This window comes from Heterodontus francisci, chromosome 9 (assembly GCF_036365525.1).
Source record: "Heterodontus francisci isolate sHetFra1 chromosome 9, sHetFra1.hap1, whole genome shotgun sequence".
Taxonomy (NCBI): Eukaryota; Metazoa; Chordata; class Chondrichthyes; order Heterodontiformes; family Heterodontidae; genus Heterodontus; species Heterodontus francisci.
Window position 1 is genome coordinate 17,526,167 of NC_090379.1, and position 21,424 is coordinate 17,547,590.

Sequence of the window (21,424 nt, forward strand, 5' to 3'; positions counted from 1 at the left end):
TAGACTTAGACTGCCCAGACACTTTCCTTAAGGGATTTGTCATCTGTGAAGTTTTCAGGCTGAGTTGTCAGTGTTTTTGTAGGGACAAAGGTCTTTCCAAAATTCACAAGTACTTGGAAACAAGTGTATAAATTTTTGCATACTGTTGGTTAGATCTAAGCGAAACATTGAGGCAGTTTTCTTGGTTCCAAGCTGAATAGCTGGGAGTTGGGCTATGGTGTTTTTGTGGTTATTGGACTGTGTATTGTTATGCTAGGCCCCCACCTGCCAAGAATGAGGCACATCAATTTTGTCATGAACATTGGTTTTTAACTGTTGTTGGAGCGAGGAAATGACTTGTCAAACAGATCAGCCGTGGTTGGGAAATTCTTTTTACATACTAACAGACATCGAAGGTGAGGAAGTGCATTCTAGGGCCTGCTAAGGAGGATACAATCCACAAGCTGGTCACATGACTAACTGGCTATTCCAGGGTTTTCTTTTGAACTGGCCACAGCGAGTTTGAACTGAGAAAGACTGTTTGCCCCTGGACTGAGAAGATCTCTCCTGTCTGCTCCCATCTCTTTCTCACAAGCCTCTGAACCCATTGAAGACACACGAACCCCAAGAGATAAAAATCTCCTACAGCGAACAAGGTTTAAGATGAATACTGGGCCCCAACAAAAAGCAAGATCTACCTACAATCAAGGACTCTACAGTGAGCTCGAAGAACCGTAACAAAAACTCTTCAGATATTGCCTCTAATTTTTCCACTTTATTTTTCTTCTGCTCTTTTCAGTCTCTATTTGCATGTGTGTATCGCGTATGCATGCTAGCGTGGGCGCGTTGTGTATCCGTAGGCATCAACCAAATTAGAGTTTAAGTTCAAGTTTAATAAATTTCAACATTTCTTCTTTAAACTGAAGAAAACCTGTTTGTGCTGGTTTCTTTGCCTTATAATTGAAAAGCGGTGAACAAAGATTCACCAAGGGGAAGCTAAAAACAGTGTGTTTAAAAACAGTAAGACCAGGTGAAGGCTAAGAGGGACCCCTAGACACCTTTCTCACCTGGTCGCAACAGTATTTTATTTAAGCAGTAGGTCAGAACAAGTTACAAAGCAGCTGCCATGATAGAGCAATGGACTTTTGATGAGGAGACATGGCTTTGAATCCAAATCACTCAAGGACTAGAGTTAAAAAAAGCCTTGCTTTTATAAAGCAGCTTTCACAACCTGAGGACGTTCCAAAGTGCTTTACAACCAATGAAGCATTTTTGAGGTGTGGCTGCTGTGGTAATGTGAGTACTTCATCAGCTGTGGCTGGGATAGGCTTACCGAGGACGGGAAGGTATCTATCTCTTTGGAGATCAAATTGCTTCCAGATAGCAAACCAAACCGGTGTTAGTAAGTGGGAATCAACAGGACAGACATTTCATTATTTGGCTGTGCTGATTTCATGGTGCATGGTGGAGAGAAAATGAACATTATATAGAATTACATAGAATGCACAACACAGGAACAGGCCATTGGGCCCAAGTGGTCTATACCGGTGTTTAAGCTCCACAAGAGCCTCCTCCCACCCATATCTAACCCGATCAGCATATTCTTCTATTCCTTTCTCCCTCATGTGTTTATCAAATTTCCCCTTAAATGCATCTTACTATTTCATGAGAGTTCCATATTCTAATTATTTTGGGTAAAAATTTTTTTTCCTGAATTCACTACTGGATTTACTAGTGACTATCAGATTTATGGTCTAGCTTTGGTCTTCCCCACAAATGGAAATATCCTCTCTATGTCTATCCTGTCAAATCCAACATTTGGAACAGGAGTAGGCCATTCAATCCCCTGAGACGGTGCCAACATTCAATTAGCTCATGGCTGATCTGCACGTCAACTCCATTTAGCTTCCTTTGCCCCATCTCCCTTGATACCCTTATTGAACAGAAATCCCTCAATCTAGTCTTGAAAGCTCCAATTGTCCCAGCATCAACAGCCTTTTGGGAGACAGAGTTCCAGATTTCAAAATTGGAGAAATTTAGCAAGATGTCAACAGGCAAATTACAGATTTCTTACACCCAAGTACACCCTCATTTAACAAGTGATGATGCTGTCAACAAACCAATAATTCCACATTATCAACTGAGGCAATGGCATGGATTCAACGGATAACTTGAGGCAGGATTGGGATGAAATGGGAAAATTTAAAGTGGTGTTTTCATGAGCACAGTGAATATGACAGAACTTCTAATTGTTCAAAGCTACATTTTAACATCAGATATTAATCCCAGGCCAGGACTCGAGCACATAATCCACATCACTACTGAAGGAATGCTACATGGTCAGAGGTGCCACCTTTTGAATGAGACGTAAAACTGAGGCTCCACCTGCCTCTTCAGGTGGACTTAAAAGATCACATGGCGCTATTTGAAGAAGAGCAGGTGAATTCTCTTGGTGTCCTGGCTGATGTTCAGCCCTCAACCAACACCAAAAAACCTAATTGTCTGGCTATTTATCGTATTGTTGATTGTGGGGCCAGGCTATTTACATATTAACTGTTGTATTAGTCTGTGTAACACTGACTACAATTTGAAAGTAGCTCGTTGTTTGTGAAGTACTTTGAAATGTCCTGAGGACACGAAAGGTGATGTATAATTTCAAGCTTTTTCTTATATGCTGCTTTATCAAGATCTTCCTTTGATTCTAAATTGTCAGCAACCCCTGAAGCAAGAAGTGACCTTAGACTCCCTCATGTCCCTAGATCCTGGCAAACCAACTGTCCTCGGATTCTAAATAACTCAATCCGATAAGTGCTTATGTTTCTCAATTGCTGATCTGTCTTGTTTTGAGGGCTTGGAGCTTTGGATAAGGCTGTTCTTGGCCTCATTGCCTCGGGCTTGTCAGGACTTTCCTTGAAAGGGCACTGACATTTGACAAGGGGTTGGAATTGATAGGGTAGTTGGAGCTCAACGTTTTCCACTGCTGTAGAGTCTAGTTCAACGGGGCATAACCTTAAAATCAGAGCCAGGCAATTTAGGAGGGAAATTAGGAAACACTATTTCACACAAAAGGTAGTAAAGGTGTGGAAATCTCTCACACAAAACAATGCAGATGCCAGCTCAATTAATAATTTTAAAATCTGAGATGGATAGATGTTTGCTAGCCAATGTTATTAAGGAATATAGAGCCAAGGCAGGTGGATGAACTTAGGATAAAGATCTGGCATGATCTCACTGAATTTCAGAAGAGGCTCAAGAGACTGAATGGCCAACTCCTGTTCCTATTTGTCGGGATGGTACTATAAATGATTTGCCTCTGATGGTGCAGTGCTCCCTTGGGGTGCTGCACTTAGTATGTCAGCCCAGACTGTGTGCTTGGGTCTGCGGAGTCGGACTTCAGCCCACAACCTTCTGGCTCAGAGATGACAGCTCTGCGAACTGAGCTGCAGCGGAAAGGGAGATTTAATAGAGGTGTTCAAAGTGATTTTGATAGAGTAAATAAGGAGGGTCGGTAACTAGAGGACACAACTTAATTGGCAAAAGAGCCAGAGGGGCAGTAAGGAGAATTTTCTTTTTACACAGTGAGCTCTCACGATCTTATGGAGTTAAGGCCATGATGAGATCTGCCATGATATCACTGAATGGCGGAGCAGATTCCAGGGACTGTGTGGCTTACTCCTGCTCCTAATTCTTATGTTCTTATGAAATGCCTGAAAGGATGATGGAACCAGATTCAATAGAAACTTTCAAAAGGAAGTTAGACATATATTTGAAAAGGAAACATTTGCACGAATATGGAGAAAGAGCAAGGAACTGCAATTAATTGGATAGCTCTTTCAAAGAGCTGGCACAGGCACAATGGGTTGAACAGTCTCCTTCTGAGAGTCATGTCCTTAGACAAGAGAAGAATAAAATGACCAGTCAGGGTTTTCTGCTGTAAAATCACAATCCTGCCCTTTGTGCATGTATGCAGACACGGGTGGGAAAGATACGATGATGGTCTTGTGGTCGGATGGGTCAGTGATGCCGACAGCCCGGGCTCACTCTCAAAGAATAACAACCTGCGCTAAAGGTTCTGCTGTGTGCCCCCTTGCTCTTTGAGGAAAAGGTGCCGCATCACAAATCACCACCCCCAGGAGATGAGGGTAAGATGGGGAACATTGAGGGCATCCATCCCTCCCTCACTGTTGCTGTCCCGGAGGAGGGGGTGAGGGGTTCTCTGATTAATGTTTAGGCTGACATAGGGTATCAGACACAACCATGGACACATCCACCATTCGGCATTTCATTTTTTTTGTGTTTCACAACTCAAGAGGATTCTTCAGTCCAGTCTCGGTTCCATTTGATTGACTAGGCTAGGGTTGTTTTCCTTGGAACAGAGGAGACTGAGGGGTGATTTAATTGAGGTGTATAAAATGATGAGGGGGCTAGACAGAGTCAATAGCGATGACCTATTCACCTTAGCAGAGGGGTCAAAAACCAGGGAGCATAGATTTAAATTTATTGGTAGAAAGATTAGAGAGGAGATGAGGAAATATTTTGTAGTGGGGGGTCTGGAACTCACGGCCTGAATGGGTGGTAGAGGCAGAAATCCAAATCACATTTAAAACATACTTAGATGTCTACTTGAAGATATGTGACCTGCAAGGCTACGGACCGAGTGCAGAAAGGTGGGATTAGGCTGGGTAGCTCCCCGTTGACCAGCATGGATACGATGGGCTCAATAGCCCCCTTCTGTGTTAGAAACCATAGAAATCACAGTAAGTTTACATAACTGCCGAGAACCTTGTGTGCTCAAGCGTGCGGTTTTTTTTTTACACAGTGAGCTCCTAGGATCTTATGGCGTTGAGGCATCTGCAGCTGGCTGGTAATCACAAGTGCACCAATGCCCAAACACCCACCCATGACCACAATCAGTGAATGTCTAATTATATTGATCAGTCTTGTCCTGGCATTGAATATATACCAGCATTTCAATCAGGCAGTGAGTGGACTTGGATACTTGTCGACTTGCTGAGAAGATTTGGGTTACCACTGGATTTATGGGCTAATTGTCCATTTAAAGATGCAAATAAGTGTTGTCCAGCTATCCTGCAAGAACTGTGCTGTCAATTGGTAATTCAATTGCACATACAAGCTGTCCTGGCAAGTTGGCATTTTAATATTTACATCTTTGTTCCCTCTGAAGTAACCCCTGACAAAATCAATTCCTGGCCAAAGAAAAAAATGATTTAGCAGTAAATTAACTTAACTCTTTGAAGCCAAATTCCTTTAGGGAAGAACTTGCATTAGTGTTTGTCGATTCTCTTTGTTTCTGAGTGGCTTGGTAGTGCTTGAGTGCTGGACTCACCCAGAAAAAGCTCAGCTTTAGAATGGCCGCAGTAACCTGCATTTTGCCTGGTTACTTATCCTGGTTTTTAAAACAAAACACATCAGTAGCTGGGCTGCTACTTGGGATAGTCTTGGAGTACATCCTTACAAGAGCAACTCTCGTAACACTCCATAAACTTTGTCTTTTCTGCTATACCTCAACTCCAAGCATCTTCTCACTTGATCCCACCAACCACTTCCTCTCTAGACTTTCAACGGCTTTCCCTGGTAGCCTTCTGACAATTCTTTGGGAAAAATAATTCAACTCAGCTTTCCTTCTTACTCCTAACATCCTACTGATGCCCCCTACTATTCAACTGGTGCCCCCTGGTATTTGAACCCTTCGCCATCGTGAGCAAGTTGCCTGGATCAGCTTAACCAATTCCCTTCATTATCGCAAACCTGTCAAGTAGGTTGAGTTATACTTCACTGAAGGGTATCCTCTACTGGCTGAATGTAAACAAAATGGTCCACTGGCTTCCGGAAGGGAATGAGTATGCGTCTGCAAATGCAAATGAGTGTGCATGTGAGTGAGAGTATGCAGGTAGATGAGTTGAGAGTAGGATTGGGGGTGGTGGGGGGGGGGGGGGTGCATTGATCGGGTGGTAGATGGTGGCAGCGGGGAATCTAAAACCAGCAAAGAAATAGGAGTCCCAGGAGAGAGAAATGTACAGCACCAGGTATGACCCCACAAGTTCAAACTCAGAACCCCAATGAGGAGTTCCATCATCTTTTCTCTTTCAGATGCTCAATGATGTACTGAGAATTTTCAGCACTACTTATTGATGAAATTAGCATGTTAAGCAATGGGCCCTTAGAGTGGAGTCAAAGAACAAAAACAAGAACAAAGAACAGTACAGCACAGGAACAGGCTATTCAGCCCTCCAAGCCTGCGCCGATCTTGATGCCTACCTAAACTAAAACCTTCTGCACTTCCGGGGACCGTATCCCTCTATTCCCATCCTATTCATGTATTTGTCAAGGTGCCTCTTAAACGTCTCTATGGTACCTGCTTCCACCACCTCCCCCGGCAGCAAGTTCCAGGCACTCACCACCCTCTGTGTAAAGAACTTGCCTCGCACATCCCCTCTAAACTTTGCCCCTCTCACCTTAAAACTATGTCCCCTAGTAACTGACTCTTCCACCCTGGGAAAAAGCTTTTGACTATCCACTCTGTCCATGCCGCTCATAACTTTGTAAACCTCTATCATGTCGCCCCTCCACCTCCGTCCTGCCAGTGAAAACAATCCGAGTTTATCCAATCTCTCCTCATAGCTAATGCCCTCCAGACCAGGCAACATCCTGGTAAACCTCTTCTGTACCCTCTCCAAAGCCTCCACGTCTTTCTGGTAGTGTGGCGACCAGAATTGCACGCAATATTCTAAGTGTGGCCTAACTAAAGTTCTGTACAGCTGCAGCATGACTTGCCAATTTTTATACTCTATGCCCCGACCGATGAAGGCAAGCATGCCATATGCCTTCTTGACTACCTTATCCACCTGCGTTGCCACTTTCAGTGACCTGTGGACCTGTTAAAGTTAAAGGAAAACTTTAAATACTAGTCAAATGAGTTACCATTTAAATTTACAATGGTCGTATTTTACTCAATACCTCACACCCTCCAATTTTTTCCCTCCACTTCCGAAATGGGCTGGAGCTATGGGCCCACAAACCTCACCTGTTACACCTCAGTGTTGCTGCTGATCCCAGGTCAGGAAAAAGTGAGGGTGATTGAGGTTAGCCGAAGAACCCAGCCTTGTTAAAAGGGAACATGGGGTATTACTGAAACTTGTACAAATACAGCTGTTGAACAAGGCATGAGGCAAGAAGGCGATCCTTTTCGGGTAAGAATGATGAAATGCAGTCAAAAGCTGAAAGGCTGCTGGCTCATAGACGCCTCTTCCTACACCTGAGGGGAATCACTCGGTTCACAACATAGAATATCAAAATCATGTAAAAGATGTTAACATTTACGCAGTAAGTAGTTAGGATCTGGAATGCACTACTTGAGAGTGTGGTGGAGGCAGATACAATCGGGGCTTTCAAAAGGGAATTGGATAAACACCTGAAGATAAGAAATTTTGAGGACTATGGGAAAGACGGAGGGAGTGGGATTAGTTGAGATGCTCTTGCAGAGAGCTGGTGCAGACCTGAAGGGCTGAATGGCCTCCTTCTATGCTGCAACTATTCTAGGTACCAAACCGATTAGACTGCACAGATTTTAATCATGAGATACAACCTATGCTTGTTGAGCCTAACTAAGATATGATGGATTCAGGCTGGGCCTAAACGCCTTATAAGTGGTGAAGCATTTCTTTATTCTGGACAAGACGAAAATGCCTCAGACACAGAAGGAGTTAACCTAATTCTTTCAAAGGAAGACCCAAAGCCATAATTGGGAAATGGTCCCATCTGGATCCCAAATATTATCACAAAAGACCAAACGTGGACCTTGACAAACAAGGATCAGACATTTGTCAGTAAATGCTGACGAATAATTTAGGGCATTTACTGGCCAGAGACCATCAAAAATGAGAATCTGTGGATTAAAACAGGGAGGAGCGAATAGAGTTGTGAATCAGACAGGGAAAATGGGGATGGATTGGACATCCCCTGAGAAAACCCTAAAACTGTCGCTGGAGATTCGTAGAAATGGAATCTCCAAAGAAAAAGTGCAGGAAGACTGAAAAACAGTTGGCATAAGATTGTGAAGTACGAAGAGCACTACACATGGAGTCAATTGGAAGTGGTTGCTTGAAACAGAGTTGAGTCATGAAAACAGCAGATGGCCTATCCTCCACAAGGAGCAATACGATTGAAGGGTCACTGTGTCAGCGTGGCTCAGTTGGTGGCACTTTTGCCTCTGAGGCAAAAGGTTGTGAGTTCAAGTCCCACTCCAGAGACTTAAACAGAAAAAATCTAGGCTGACACTGAGGGAGTGCTGCACTGTCAGAGAGTCATAGAGTCACTTACGGCATAGGAGGTCATCCTTCGGCCCCCTGAGTCTATGCCGGCTCTCCGAGAAATCTAGTCAGTCCCACTCCCCCGCTTGATCCCTGCAGCCCTGCGACTTTATTTCCTGCAAGTGCCCATCCAATTTCCTTTTGAAATCATTGATTATCTCCGCTTCCACCATCCTCGTGGGCAGCGAGTTCCAGATCACTACCACTCGCTTTGTAAAAATGTTCTTCCACACATCTCCCCTGCATCTCTTGCTCAAAACCTTCCATCTGTGTCCCCCACCTCTTGTCCCATCAGTTAATGGGAACAGTTTTTCCTTGTCTAACTTATCTAAGCCTGCCATAATCTTGTATACCTCTATCAAATCTCCTCTTAATCTCCCTTCAATCTTCGAGGAGAACAACCCCAGCTTTTCCAACCTAACCTTGTTAACTAAAATCCCCCATCTCTGGAACCATTCTGGTAAATCTCCTCTGCACCCTCTCAAGGACCCTCACATCCTTCTTAAAGTTGGTGATCAGAACTGGAAGCAATACTCCAGTTGGGGCCTAACCAGAGCTTTATAAAGGTTCAGCATAACTTTCCTGCTTTTGTACTCGATGCCTCTATTTATGAAGCCCAAGATCCCACATGCTTTACTAACCACTCTCTCAGTATATCCTGCCACTTTCAAAGATCGATGCACATGGACCCCCAGATCCCTCTGTTCCTGCACACCCTTTAGAACTTCACCATTAAGTCTATACTGTCTCATCCTATCCCTTTTGCTAAAATGCATCAGCTCACACCTGTCTATATTGAATTTAATCTGCTACGTGTTTGCCGATCTGCTAGCCTATCTATGTCCTGTTGCGGGCGGTTTGTTTCATCCTCACTGTTTGCCACTCCTCCAAGTTCGGTCTCATCGGCAAATTTTGAAATTCTACTCTGTATTCCAAGATCCAAGTCATTTATATATAGCAAAGTAAAGCTGTGGTCCCAGCACTGAACCTTGGGGAACACCACTGTCTACCATCCTCCAGTCTGAAAAACAACATTTACCACGACTCACTGTTTTTTGTCCTTAAGCCAATTTTTTTTATCCAATTGGACACTGGCCCTCCTATTCCATGAGCCTCAATTTTGTGCCTCTTTTATATGAACTGTTAAACCAATGCGCCATCTGGATATACAAGATCCAGTGGCAGTATTTCAAAAAAGAGCAAGATCAGAGGTGTCCTGGCCAATATTTATCCCTTAATCAACATCACTGTAAAACAGATTAACTGGTTGTTACTACATTGCTGTTTGTGGGAGCTTGCTGTGTGCAAATTGATTGCTGTGTTTCCTACATTATTTATTTTATTTAGAGACACAGCACTGAAACAGGCCCTTTGGCCCACCAAGTCTGTGCTGACCATCAACCACCCATTTACACTAATCCTACATGAATCCCATATTCCCACCTTCCCTCAATTCTCCTACCACCTACCTATACTAGGGGCAATTTATAATGGCCAATTTAACTATCAACCTGCAAGTCTTTGGCTGTGGGAGGAAACCGGAGCACCCGGCAGAAACCCACGCAGTCACAGGGAGAACTTGCAAACTCCGCACAGGCAGTACCCAGAATTGAACCCGGGTCGCTGGAGCTGTGAGGCTGCGGTGCTAACCACTGCACCGCCCCATTAATAAGTGCTTCATAGTACTTCATTGGCTATAAAGTGCTTTGGGACGTTCTAAGGTGATGATATCAATGCAAGTTTTCCTTTTCTTTTCATAGATACCTGTGACCCTTGCCCAATTACTTCTTGTGCAAGTCTAACCAGCGATTGCCATTAGACTGTTTGACTTTGTGAAGCATCGCTGCAGAGCCCGATCCCGTCCTTGCTTAGGATTCATGCACACTTTTCCAACAGTTGTAATTGGACAGTGATCAGGCGTTAATTGTTTTCTAATCTCTCATCCCAAAGGGAGCACAGGTTAATTCTGAGGTGCTGAATGCCTTGACGGCTGAGTTTAGCTAACTTGACACAAAGCAGGAATCAGATTAAATTAGATCATGGCTGATCTGTATCTGTATCTACCCGCCTTGGTTCTGTAACCTTTAATACCCTTGTCAAACAAAAATCCAGCAATCTCAGTTTTAACATTTACAATTGACTCCCAACTGGGGGTGGGAGAGAGTTCCAGATTTCTTTCTAGCCTACTCGTGTGTGAAGAAGTTCCTCCTGGCATCACTGACCCACTGGTTCTGGACTTCCCCAAACCAGAGGAAATAGTTTCTCTCTGTCTACCCCATCAACTCCTTTAACCTTCTTAAACACTTCAATTCGATCACCCCTTAATCCTCTAAACTCAAGGGAGCTGAACCATTGATGGAGCTTGATAGTCATGTTCAGACATGGACGGGACAACTGTACCATCTGAGGTCATCGTTTTATTCAGATAGATCCCAGAATCATGTTTCTGATGCTGACAGTGCAGAGAGGTGGTGGGGGATGGGCACTACATGGGTGTCGCAAATAAATGGTTGTAATGCACTTAACCTTTAACACTGACAAAAACAAATTAATTAGGCCTGACCTGCTACAACATCACAGCAAACAAGAAGCTGTAGGCTGGTCAAGTGTGGTGGAGGAATGAAAAACCCATGAATAAATATTCATAGTCTTTTCTTTGGCAGAGAGTAGCTTCATTGCAGAGGATGATCGTAGCCCAGGATCTCAGCAATCCAACTCCCCAGCGACGATGCCTTAATCCAGAGCAAGATCTCATAGAGGCTGATCTGCCAAAGGTCAAGAGATTCAGCCAAGGAGATTTTCAGCCTCCCGTACCAGGACTTCGATTTATCCCTCTCGTACCTGCCAAATCAAACAGAAAATCTGTGTTAAACTCCTAAGAGCACAAGCAATGCAGACACTATGAGGCTTTAGGTGTTCATTCAGAAAATCACAAGCATTTGATTCACCCTTTCATACTGGTCTTTTTTTTAATTCATGGTTGTAAAACCACACCATTAAAAATAAAAATCTGCTCAATTCTCTCCCTCACTCTTGCCCAACACATTGATTCATGTTAAAAGCAGCTGCTGATAGCTATTTGGCGTTCAATGGCAGGCTATTCAACCACAGCTGAGCCCATTACAACAACAACAACTTGCATTTATATAGCGCTTTTAAGGTAGTAAGACAATTACCATCCAGTCACCAGCACGCTCCTGGGGAAGGTGTATCCCAGTTGATTTGTGCTCTCCACAACCCATTGATTCTGAGGACAGGAGCAGCAGCTTCACTGAATGAGCTCAGCTAACTTGAAAAACCTGTGAAATCTCAAGTGGGACCTTCCTCGTTTGTATGTTTTGACAACTTGTCCAAATAAATATAAATTTCCAATCCAATATGAAACATAAAATATGCATTCGTTGTTACTGAAAGATGCTTTTCTCTAGACCTTTCCTAAGCCCCCTGGCCAATGGCCAATATTTCTTGGATAATATTTATCATTTCGTTGATTTTAGAGGGTGGGAAGGAAGGGTAAATTTATTCTCTTTGCTGCCAGGGTAATGATGTGGTGGAGCAAATAGCCCGCTCTTTATGTGACCCACTTGATTTCCATTGCATTAAGTTCAACTTGGATCCCAATGATTAGTTAAGGTTGAAATGAAACTCTTGCCAGTATTTTGAGATTCCTGTAACAGGGACAGCATCACTGCTTGGCATTTCTGAAATAAGTTTACTTCAAACATTTGTGTTGGCAACACATCCCCTGAGCTCTCAGTGCCAGTACACTGGTGTCACTGCCCAGCTGGCTTTGATTCCGTGAAACTGAATTAAAGATTGTTAAATGGAGCAGCAGAACAGTGTTTTGAAAAATACAAATAAAAGACGCTGGTCATGGTTGGTGAGACTGTTCGTTGTATTGACAGCAATGCCAAATATCCAGAAAGTTCTATTTCTCTGTTCATGAATTTTAAGGCTGCCTCTTCATCTGAGCCATATGATAGTTGCCTGGGGATGAGGGGTGGGGAGGATGGAACAGAAGACCACTGACCCACATGCACAGTTCAGAATCTTCCGGTATCTCTAGTGGTCCAAAGACGGACGGTAATGCAGATATCTGGCGACAGAAGGTGGGAAAGAAGAGATGCCTTTCGCTAAGCAAATGTCTCAAGTGGTTTACAAAACGTGTGTGAGGGGACAAGGGTGGCGAGGGGAGCAGGCACTGAGCACGAGTCAAGCATTTAGGGAAGGTGTCCAAAGACATCAAAGGAGTAGAAAAAGGAAGAATCTGCATTTGTACAGAATCTTTCATGACCTGAGGACATCCCAAAGCACTTTGCAACCAAGAAGGACTTTTGATGCGCTGTCGTAATGCTGGGTAACATGACAGCCAATTGGTGCACAGCAAGCTCCCACAAACAGCAATAAGATAGATGACCAGACCCCTGCTCTTCTTCAAATAGTGCCCATGGGATCTTTCACATCCACCCGAGAGTGTAGACAGGGCTTTGGTTTAACATCTCATGAAAGACAGCACCTCCGACAGCGCAGCACTCCTGCAATATTGTGCTGGAATGTCAACCTAGATTTTCTGCTCAAGTACCTGCAGTGGAACATGAACCCACAATCTTTTGACTCAGAGGCAAGAAAGAGTGCTACCAACTGTGCCAAGACTGCCACATAAGGGATAATTTTCACATTTACTACTTGACTGATAATATGGTGGATGATATAATGGGAAGACTACCCACCCATCCATTATACAACCCACCTGAAGTCGGTGGCAGTGTCCCACAAGATTCAATTCTGGAACCACTTCTCGATGCTGTGTCGATCAATAATTTGGATATAGGCTGCAGGGATTGCCGCTGAAATTTGGAGATGATACCAAAATAGGAGGTACAGTTAAGTCTTTGGAAGAGCAAAGGAAATTGCAAAGGGATATTGATAAGCTGGAGGGAAAATCGTCAGATAGAATTTGTTATGACCAGGTGAGAGGGGTCTAGAGGTTCCTTCTCAGCCTTTGCCTTGTTTAACCATAACAAGGTTTCTTTTTTTTAAAAACCATGGTTTTAGCTCCCCTTTAGTGAATCCTTGTTCACTGCTTTCCAATTGTAAGGCAAAGAAATCAATTCAGACAGGTTTTCTTAGATTTAAACAAGAAAGGCAGAGGTTTATTCATCTTAAACTCTAATCCGGTTAATGACTACGAATATGCGACACAATCACGCTAGCATGTATACACGATAAACACACATGCAGATAGAGACATAAAAAGTAGAAGGAATAAAGGGGAAAAATTTGAGGCAATATCTGGTAGTTACAGTCCTTTAAGTTCAATGTGGAGTCTTTGGTTGCCGGTAGGTCTTGCAATTCGTTGGGGCCCAGTTCACGCTTCAACTTGTTCCAAAGTAGGAGTCTTTTCTCTCTTGAGGTTTACATGTCTTGCGTGGGTCCAGTGGCTTGGGAGAAAGCAAGAGAGAGAGAGCGGCTTCCTTTCTCCAGCTTCAGTTACACACTGCCTTCTGAATTCAAACTGTCCTGTGGCTAGTTCAAAAAACCTGGACCAGCCAGTTAGTCATGTGACCAGCTGGTTTAGCCAGTCCTGGCTCTATGGATTGTATCATCTTAGCAGGCCCTGGAATGTGCTTCCTTACACCTTCAATGGCTCCTGGGCTGGAAGCTCCCTAGGAAGCTCCCTTGCTGTTCAACTCTATCCATGGCCATCTGCTCCCATCCCTAACGTTTTCTCCCCCAATCTGCCCTCTTAAACTGTTTAAATTCCCCTGGCTCTTTAAATCAGTTCATTTTAGCCCTATCTAAAAGTTAACAGTTAGTTTAGTGTATGTTACCTGGGCCCACTGCCCTCCCCCAGCCACACCTGCTCTTTGTTTTCTCAATGAAATTGATCCGGATGAAACTGACGAGCACAGCTGCCGATACTTCAATCTCCGATCCTGCTGTCTTCACAGTCCAGAGTGTCTGCAGCCACGGCATGCGGTAAGTCCATTGAGGTGAAGAAGGAGCTGCGGGACCCGAGAGAAGTCCTGTGAAAAGGTGCCCCGAACACCCAAAACATCCACGAACGGCACCCCCGGCCGCAACTTCAAAGCGCCCGCGGGAGATGGCTCGGAGAGCATCTGCAGCGCACTGTCGGCAATGCTGCATGCCTTTATTTAAACCACTGCAAAAAAAAAACCCTTAGCAAATGTAATCACCTCTAAGTCTGCCAAATGATGCTTCACCTCCCGAAGGACGTGGATGAGCTTTCCGGACGTCGATGGTGGGCACTGAGGAAATGGCTTATTACCTGCACCAGATTCCACCCCCCCTCCCCCCCTCTTTACCCCCCTTCCACCGCCCCCCCACCCCCGTCCCCTTCCCTGCTCCACCCTCTCAGCTCACCCCCTCACAACCCCGTCCCAGCCCGCCCCCCCCTCGCACCATCTTCACCCCGCACCCCCTTCCCCTGCACCCCCCCCACCCCCTCCCTCTACCCCTCCCCCTTGCATCCCCTCCTCCCACCGGCACCATCCTACACCTGTGTAGGGGCCCCAACAACCCCACTGCCTTGTGGGCGTCTCGGGAGAGACCAAGGCTAAGGGAGTAAACCCTAACAGAAAATCCGGAGCGGAACCCCGTAGGCGGTCATGTGTCACCTTTGGCATGTTTCCGGCAGTTCCTGCAGCCATACTGGTGCCAAACGTCGTGTCCTGCACTCCTTTGGACCCCACCAGAAAGGCCGAGAGGGGGGTTTTGACGACTGGGCAACTCTCAACCTCCATAAATTTGCCCAGGCATGCGCCATGGAGAGGTCACTCCATAGTTGCCTCACAGCGACTAAAACAACACGGAAGGCAGCAGTTACGGGTTATAAGTCCAGATAAATTGGCGTAGAAACTGGGCGCCACGGGTTGCCTTTGTCGGTGGGAGAGGTCATTGCACCTCACTGGACAGCTACCGCCCGCCTCAAACCGGGCAGCCCCCGGTCAATAAGGTTCTGTCCCGCCACAGTCTGCCTGCTTCAATGGGTGCTTGGAGCTCAGGGTCATTGCCCGAAAGGTGGACTGATACACCGCACCAAACAACATGAAAAAAGGAAAGAAGGCACCAGCCCTTCGCTTTGCAAGCTGGAACGTCAGAACTATGTGTCCTGGCCTGTCGGAAGACCTTACACAAATCAACGATTCTCGGAAGACCGCCATCATTAACAACGAGCTCAGTAGATTCAATGTGGACATTGCAGCACTTCAGGAGACTCGCCTCCCCGCGAGTGGCTCTCTAGCAGAGCAAGACTACACCTTCTTCTGGCAGGGCAGGGATCCTGAAGAACCAAGACAGTATGGAGTGGGCTTCGCCATCAGAAACTCCTTGCTCAGCATGATAGAGCCTCCCTCAAATGGCTCGGAACGCATACTGTCCATCCGACTGCTCACCACCTCTGGTCCAGTACACCTACTCAGCATCTATGCTCCAACACTCTGCTCCGCACCTGAAGCTAAAGACCAGTTCTATGAACAACTCCATAACATCATTAGCAGCATCCCCAACACCGAACACCTATTCCTGCTGGGGGACTTTAATGCCAGGGTTGGGGCCGACCATGACTCATGGCCCTCCTGCCTTGGGCGCTATGGCATTGGAAGGATGAATGAGAACGGGCAGAGACTGCTTGAGTTGTGTACCTATCATAACCTCTGCATCACCAACTCGTTCTTTCACACTAAACCCTGTCACCAGGTTTCATGGAGGCACCCAAGATCACGTCGTTGGCACCAGCTGGACCTCATTGTCACAAGGCGAGCCGCCTTAAACAGTGTTCAAATCACACGCAGCTTCCACAGTGCGGACTGCGACACCGACCACTCCCTGGTGTGCAGCAAGGTTAGACTCAGACCAAAGAAGTTGCATCATTCCAAGCAGAAGGGCCACCCGCGCATCAACACGAGCAGAATTTCTCACCCACAGCTGTTACAAAAATTTCTAAATTCACTTGTAACAGCCCTTCAAAACACTCCCACAGGGGATGCTGAGACCAAGTGGGCCCACATCAGAGACGCCATCTATGAGTCAGCTTTGACCACCTACGGCAAAAGTGCGAAGAGAAATGCAGACTGGTTTCAATCTCATAATGAAGAGCTGGAACCTGTCATAGCCGCTAAGCGCATTGCACTTTTGAACTACAAGAAAGCCCCCAGCGATTTAACATCCGCAGCACTTAAAGCAGCCAGAAGTACTGCACAAAGAACAGCTAGGCGTTGCGCAAACGACTACTGGCAACACCTATGCAGTCATATTCAGCTGGCCTCAGACACCGGAAACATCAGAGGAATGTATGATGGCATGAAGAGAGCTCTTGGGCCAACCATCAAGAAGATCACCCCCCTCAAATCTAAATCGGGGGACATAATCACTGACCAACGCAAACAGATGGACCGCTGGGTTGAGCACTACCTAGAACTGTACTCCAGGGAGAATGCTGTCACTGAGACTGCCCTCAATGCAGCCCAGCCTCTACCAGTCATGGATGAGCTGGACATACAGCCAACCAAATCGGAACTCAGTGATGCCATTGATTCCCTAGCCAGCGGAAAAGCCCCTGGGAAGGACAGCATTACCCCTGAAATAATCAAGAGTGCCAAGCCTGCTATACTCTCAGCACTACATGAACTGCTATGCCTGTGCTGGGACGAGGGAGCAGTACCCCAGGACATGCGCGATGCCAACATCATCACCCTCTATAAAAACAAAGGTGACCGCGGTGACTGCAACAACTACCGTGGAATCTCCCTGCTCAGCATAGTGGGGAAAGTCTTTGCTCGAGTCGCTCTGAACAGGCTCCAGAAGCTGGCCGAGCGCGTCTACCCTGAGGCACAGTGTGGCTTTCGTGCAGAGAGATCGACTATTGACATGCTGTTCTCCCTTCGTCAGATACAGGAGAAATGCCGTGAACAACAGATGCCCCTCTACATTGCTTTCATTGATCTCACCAAAGCCTTTGACCTCGTCAGCAGACGTGCTCTCTTCAGACTACTAGAAAAGATCGGATGTCCACCAAAGCTACTAAGTATCATCACCTCATTCCATGACAATATGAAAGGCACAATTCAACATGGTGGCTCCTCATCAGAGCCCTTTCCTATCCTGAGTGGTGTGAAACAGGGCTGTGTTCTCGCACCCACACTTTTTGGGATTTTCTTCTCCCTGCTGCTTTCACATGCGTTCAAATCCTCTGAAGAAGGAATTTTCCTCCACACAAGATCAGGGGGCAGGTTGTTCAACCTTGCCCGTCTAAGAGCGAAGTCCAAAGTACGGAAAGTCCTCATCAGAGAACTCCTCTTTGCTGACGATGCTGCTTTAACATCTCACACTGAAGAATGCCTGCAAAGTCTCATCGACAGGTTTGCGTCTGCCTGCAATGAATTTGGCCTAACCATCAGCCTCAAGAAAACGAACATCATGGGGCAGGATGTCAGAAATGCTCCATCCATCAATATTGGCGACCACGCTCTGGAAGTGGTTCAAGAGTTCACCTACCTAGGCTCAACTATCACCAGTAACCTGTCTCTAGATGCAGAAATCAACAAGCGCATGGGTAAGGCTTCCACTGCTATGTCCAGACTGGCCAAGAGAGTGTGGGAAAATGGCGCACTGACACGGAACACAAAAGTCCGAGTGTATCAGGCCTGTGTCCTCAGTACCTTGCTCTACGGCAGCGAGGCCTGGACAACGTATGCCAGCCAAGAGCGACGTCTCAATTCATTCCATCTTCGCTGCCTTCGGAGAATACTTGGCATCAGGTGGCAGGACTATATCTCCAACACAGAAGTCCTTGAAGCGGCCAACACCCCCAGCTTATACACACTACTGAGTCAGCGGCGCTTGAGATGGCTTGGCCATGTGAGCCGCATGGAAGATGGCAGGATCCCCAAAGACACATTGTACAGCGAGCTCGCCACTGGTATCAGACCCACCGGCCGTCCATGTCTCCGTTATAAAGACGTCTGCAAACGCGACATGAAATCGTGTGACATTGATCACAAGTCGTGGGAGTCAGTTGCCAGCATTCGCCAGAGCTGGCGGGCAGCCATAAAGACAGGGCTAAATTGTGGCGAGTCGAAGAGACTTAGTAGTTGGCAGGAAAAAAGACAGAGGCGCAAGGGGAGAGCCAACTGTGCAACAGCCCCAACAAACAAATTTCTCTGCAGCACCTGTGGAAGAGCCTGTCACTCCAGAATTGGCCTTTATAGCCACTCCAGGCGCTGCTTCACAAACCACTGACCACCTCCAGGCGCGTATCCATTGTCTCTCGAGATAAGGAGGCCCAAAAGAAGAAAGAAAGAAAGAAACACCTTCAATGTCTGGTGATCAAAATGCATTTGGGTTAATTGGAGCAGGGAATAGCCCTTTGTCTCCACAAGCAGCGTCTCTTAGTATTCAAATGTCCTTCCAGCCCAGTGTCTGGTTATCTTCAAACAAGTCATTTCTTCACTCCAGCAACAGTTTACAATCAATGTTCATATGACAAAATTAATCTGCCTCATTGTTGGCAGGTGGGGGGTCTGCATAACAAATTCTATGCCAGTAAGTGTGATGTACTTTGGTTAAAAGAAAATGCAGCAATAATCATACTCTGATTGGAAGTAGGCTGAGTATTGCGGAAGAGTGGAAGATTTTGAGAGTACAGGCTGATAGATCATTCAAAGGCAGAACCTCGGGATGATAAGGCTATAAAGAAAAGCTAATGGAGTTGGTTTTATTTCAAGAGCTATAAAGCCAAAATATAACACGGAATTTATATAAAACCTCAATAAGAGTTCAGTTAGAATTCGCGTGTAGTGTTGGGCTCCATACGATAGGAAGGAGATTGAGGGTTGTGCTGATTCAGAAGGAAGATGCCTGGTATGAGGAAATACTTGAAAAATTGACCAGTTTTCATCAGAACAATGGAGGTTATGGGGTGTTTAAAATTATGAAAGGATGGAACAGAGTAGATAAGAACAGAGTGTTCCCAGCAGGGAGAGTCAAGAACAAGGAACCAAAGATTAAGTGTAAGAGGTTTATAACAGAAGGCAGAAGAAACTTCTTTCCACAGAGAGTTGTGAGGCTGTGGAACTCACTACCAGTTTTAGTGATTGAGGCAAAAACTATATCAACATTCAAGATTGGATTGAATAGATGAAGGAATAGAGGTTGAAGGGATATGGGAACAGGGAACAGGGAAAATGTGATTAGAACTATTTGCTCACATGGAAGGTAAATGCCAAGGGAGACCAACTGGTTGAATAGCCTGTTTTAATGTGGTAAATTCTATGTATTTCTATGGATCAACATCAGCAGGCTATTTGATTGTAACGGTAATCATAGTCAAGCCCGATCCTGCCCGCACTTGATATTTCAGCAGGAGTCACTAGATAGCAGAGAGGAGTAATAACATTGGCTAATTATTTCCCTCTATGTTGCTGCCCCTATCATTGTACTAGAAGTGATCAAGTAATTCAGGTTGGACCAAGGAATGAACCTGGGGATTTCCTGGACTGGTTGGTCCGGACTGCACTGGACAGTGTAATTACAAACTAAGCTAGTAAGGGGGAATACCTAAGGGCAGATATTCCTGGAGATACATTGGATGACCTGAGTGCAACGTAGAGAAGAAAACTGGGGTGGGGAGAACCTTCATGGTAACAAAGCAGCCAGCCTGATTTTCCTCCATGCACAGTATCTGGGTGATCCAAAACACCAAGATGCAGCAAAATCTACCCTTGGTCTTTGAACCTGAGACATTGAAGGATGATAGTGTCGGGATACCAGGCACTTTAACCTACCTGGACAAAGCTCTGACACAGCAACGTGACATGTTGATAAAGGAAGTAGCACTGGCTCGGGTCTGGAGTGATGTTTCAATCCCTCGAAGTAGGTCATTAGTTTTTAAGAGCAGAAGCATTTGGCGAGGGACCTTGTTCAGCAGTTCATTGATGCTGGTTAGATACTTAGCTGCATTTACTCTAATCTCCACATCCTGTAAGACAATTGGAACACTTGATTACTCTTGATACAAATGGCACGTTTGCAGATAAATGTCAGATGAGATTGAATGCAGTGGAAAATACACGGTGATACATCGCGGGAGTATGACTAAGTACAGGACAGGCACACTAAACGGCAATACTTTGAAAGGAATAGAGGAACAGATAGATATAAAGGCTCAGATATAAATATCTTTAAAAGTTGGAGGATAAGTTGAAGCTGTAAAAAAAAAATGCTTGTAGGCTTTATAATATATATAATAATAATAAATAATATATAAGATAATGCTAAACTTGAAGAAATAACTGGATAGGCGACAATTAGAACAGTGTCCAGTTTTTGGCGCCTTACTTTAGAAAAGATATCAAGACCATGGAGACATTACAACAGAGATTCACTTAAGATGGTTCCAAGGATGACAGACTTTAGTTATGAGGAGAGACTAGAGAGACTGGGACTTCTTTTCATTAAAACAAAGAAGGTTAAACAGAAATCTGATTGAGGTCCAAATTTATAAGGGATTTTGATGACATTAATCAGGAAAAAAAACGATTTCCGCTGGTTGATGATTGGGTATCTGGTGGAAATAAATGTTAAGATTGTCACCAAAATATTAGCCACACCACCACCCAGCTGACCCTTAGGACCAAGCTGATGGTTTATAAGGCCTGTGTTCTCAGCACCTTGCTGTATGGCTGTGAAACATGGCTGACTTACAGCTACCAGGAAAAGAAGCTCAATAATTTCCATCTGCGGTGCATTATGGGTATATCCTGGCAGGACAAAATCACAAATGCGGCAGTCCTCTCAAAGGCAGAGCTCCCAAGTGTGTTGGCACTAATCAAACGGAGACAGCTTGGGTGGATCGGACACAATCGCGGGATGGAAGACTGTCGCATACCCAAGGACCTTCTGTATGGTGAGGTAGGCGGGGCCAGATGGCCAGCGGGGTGCCCAAAGCTCCGCTTCAAGGATGCTAGCAAGCATGACATGAAGGCCCTAAATGTCGACTATCGCAGCTGGAAGTGACTAGCTGACGAAAGAGGGAGATGGCGACACATCCTGTGCACTACCACAATGACCGGTTGCTACAGCATCTTGGCAGCAGG

The 21,424-nt window shown here is 45.4% G+C and overlaps 1 protein-coding gene across 5 annotated transcripts in view; it reads right to left on the minus strand.

The window, feature by feature from the left end:
- Nucleotides 1-1,038: 1,038 nt before the first annotated feature.
- adck1 (aarF domain containing kinase 1) overlaps nucleotides 1,039-21,424 on the minus strand; it is a 586,674-nt gene continuing 566,288 nt past the window's right edge. For all 5 annotated transcript variants that reach the window (XM_068038603.1, XM_068038599.1, XM_068038600.1 and 2 more), the window contains 2 exons: nucleotides 20,114-20,307; nucleotides 1,039-11,150 (listed from right to left, as the gene is read on the minus strand). In XM_068038603.1, coding sequence (XP_067894704.1) covers nucleotides 10,982-11,150; nucleotides 20,114-20,307 — 363 coding nt within the window. In that variant the 3' untranslated portion in view covers nucleotides 1,039-10,981. The remainder of the gene's footprint in view (nucleotides 11,151-20,113; nucleotides 20,308-21,424) is intronic.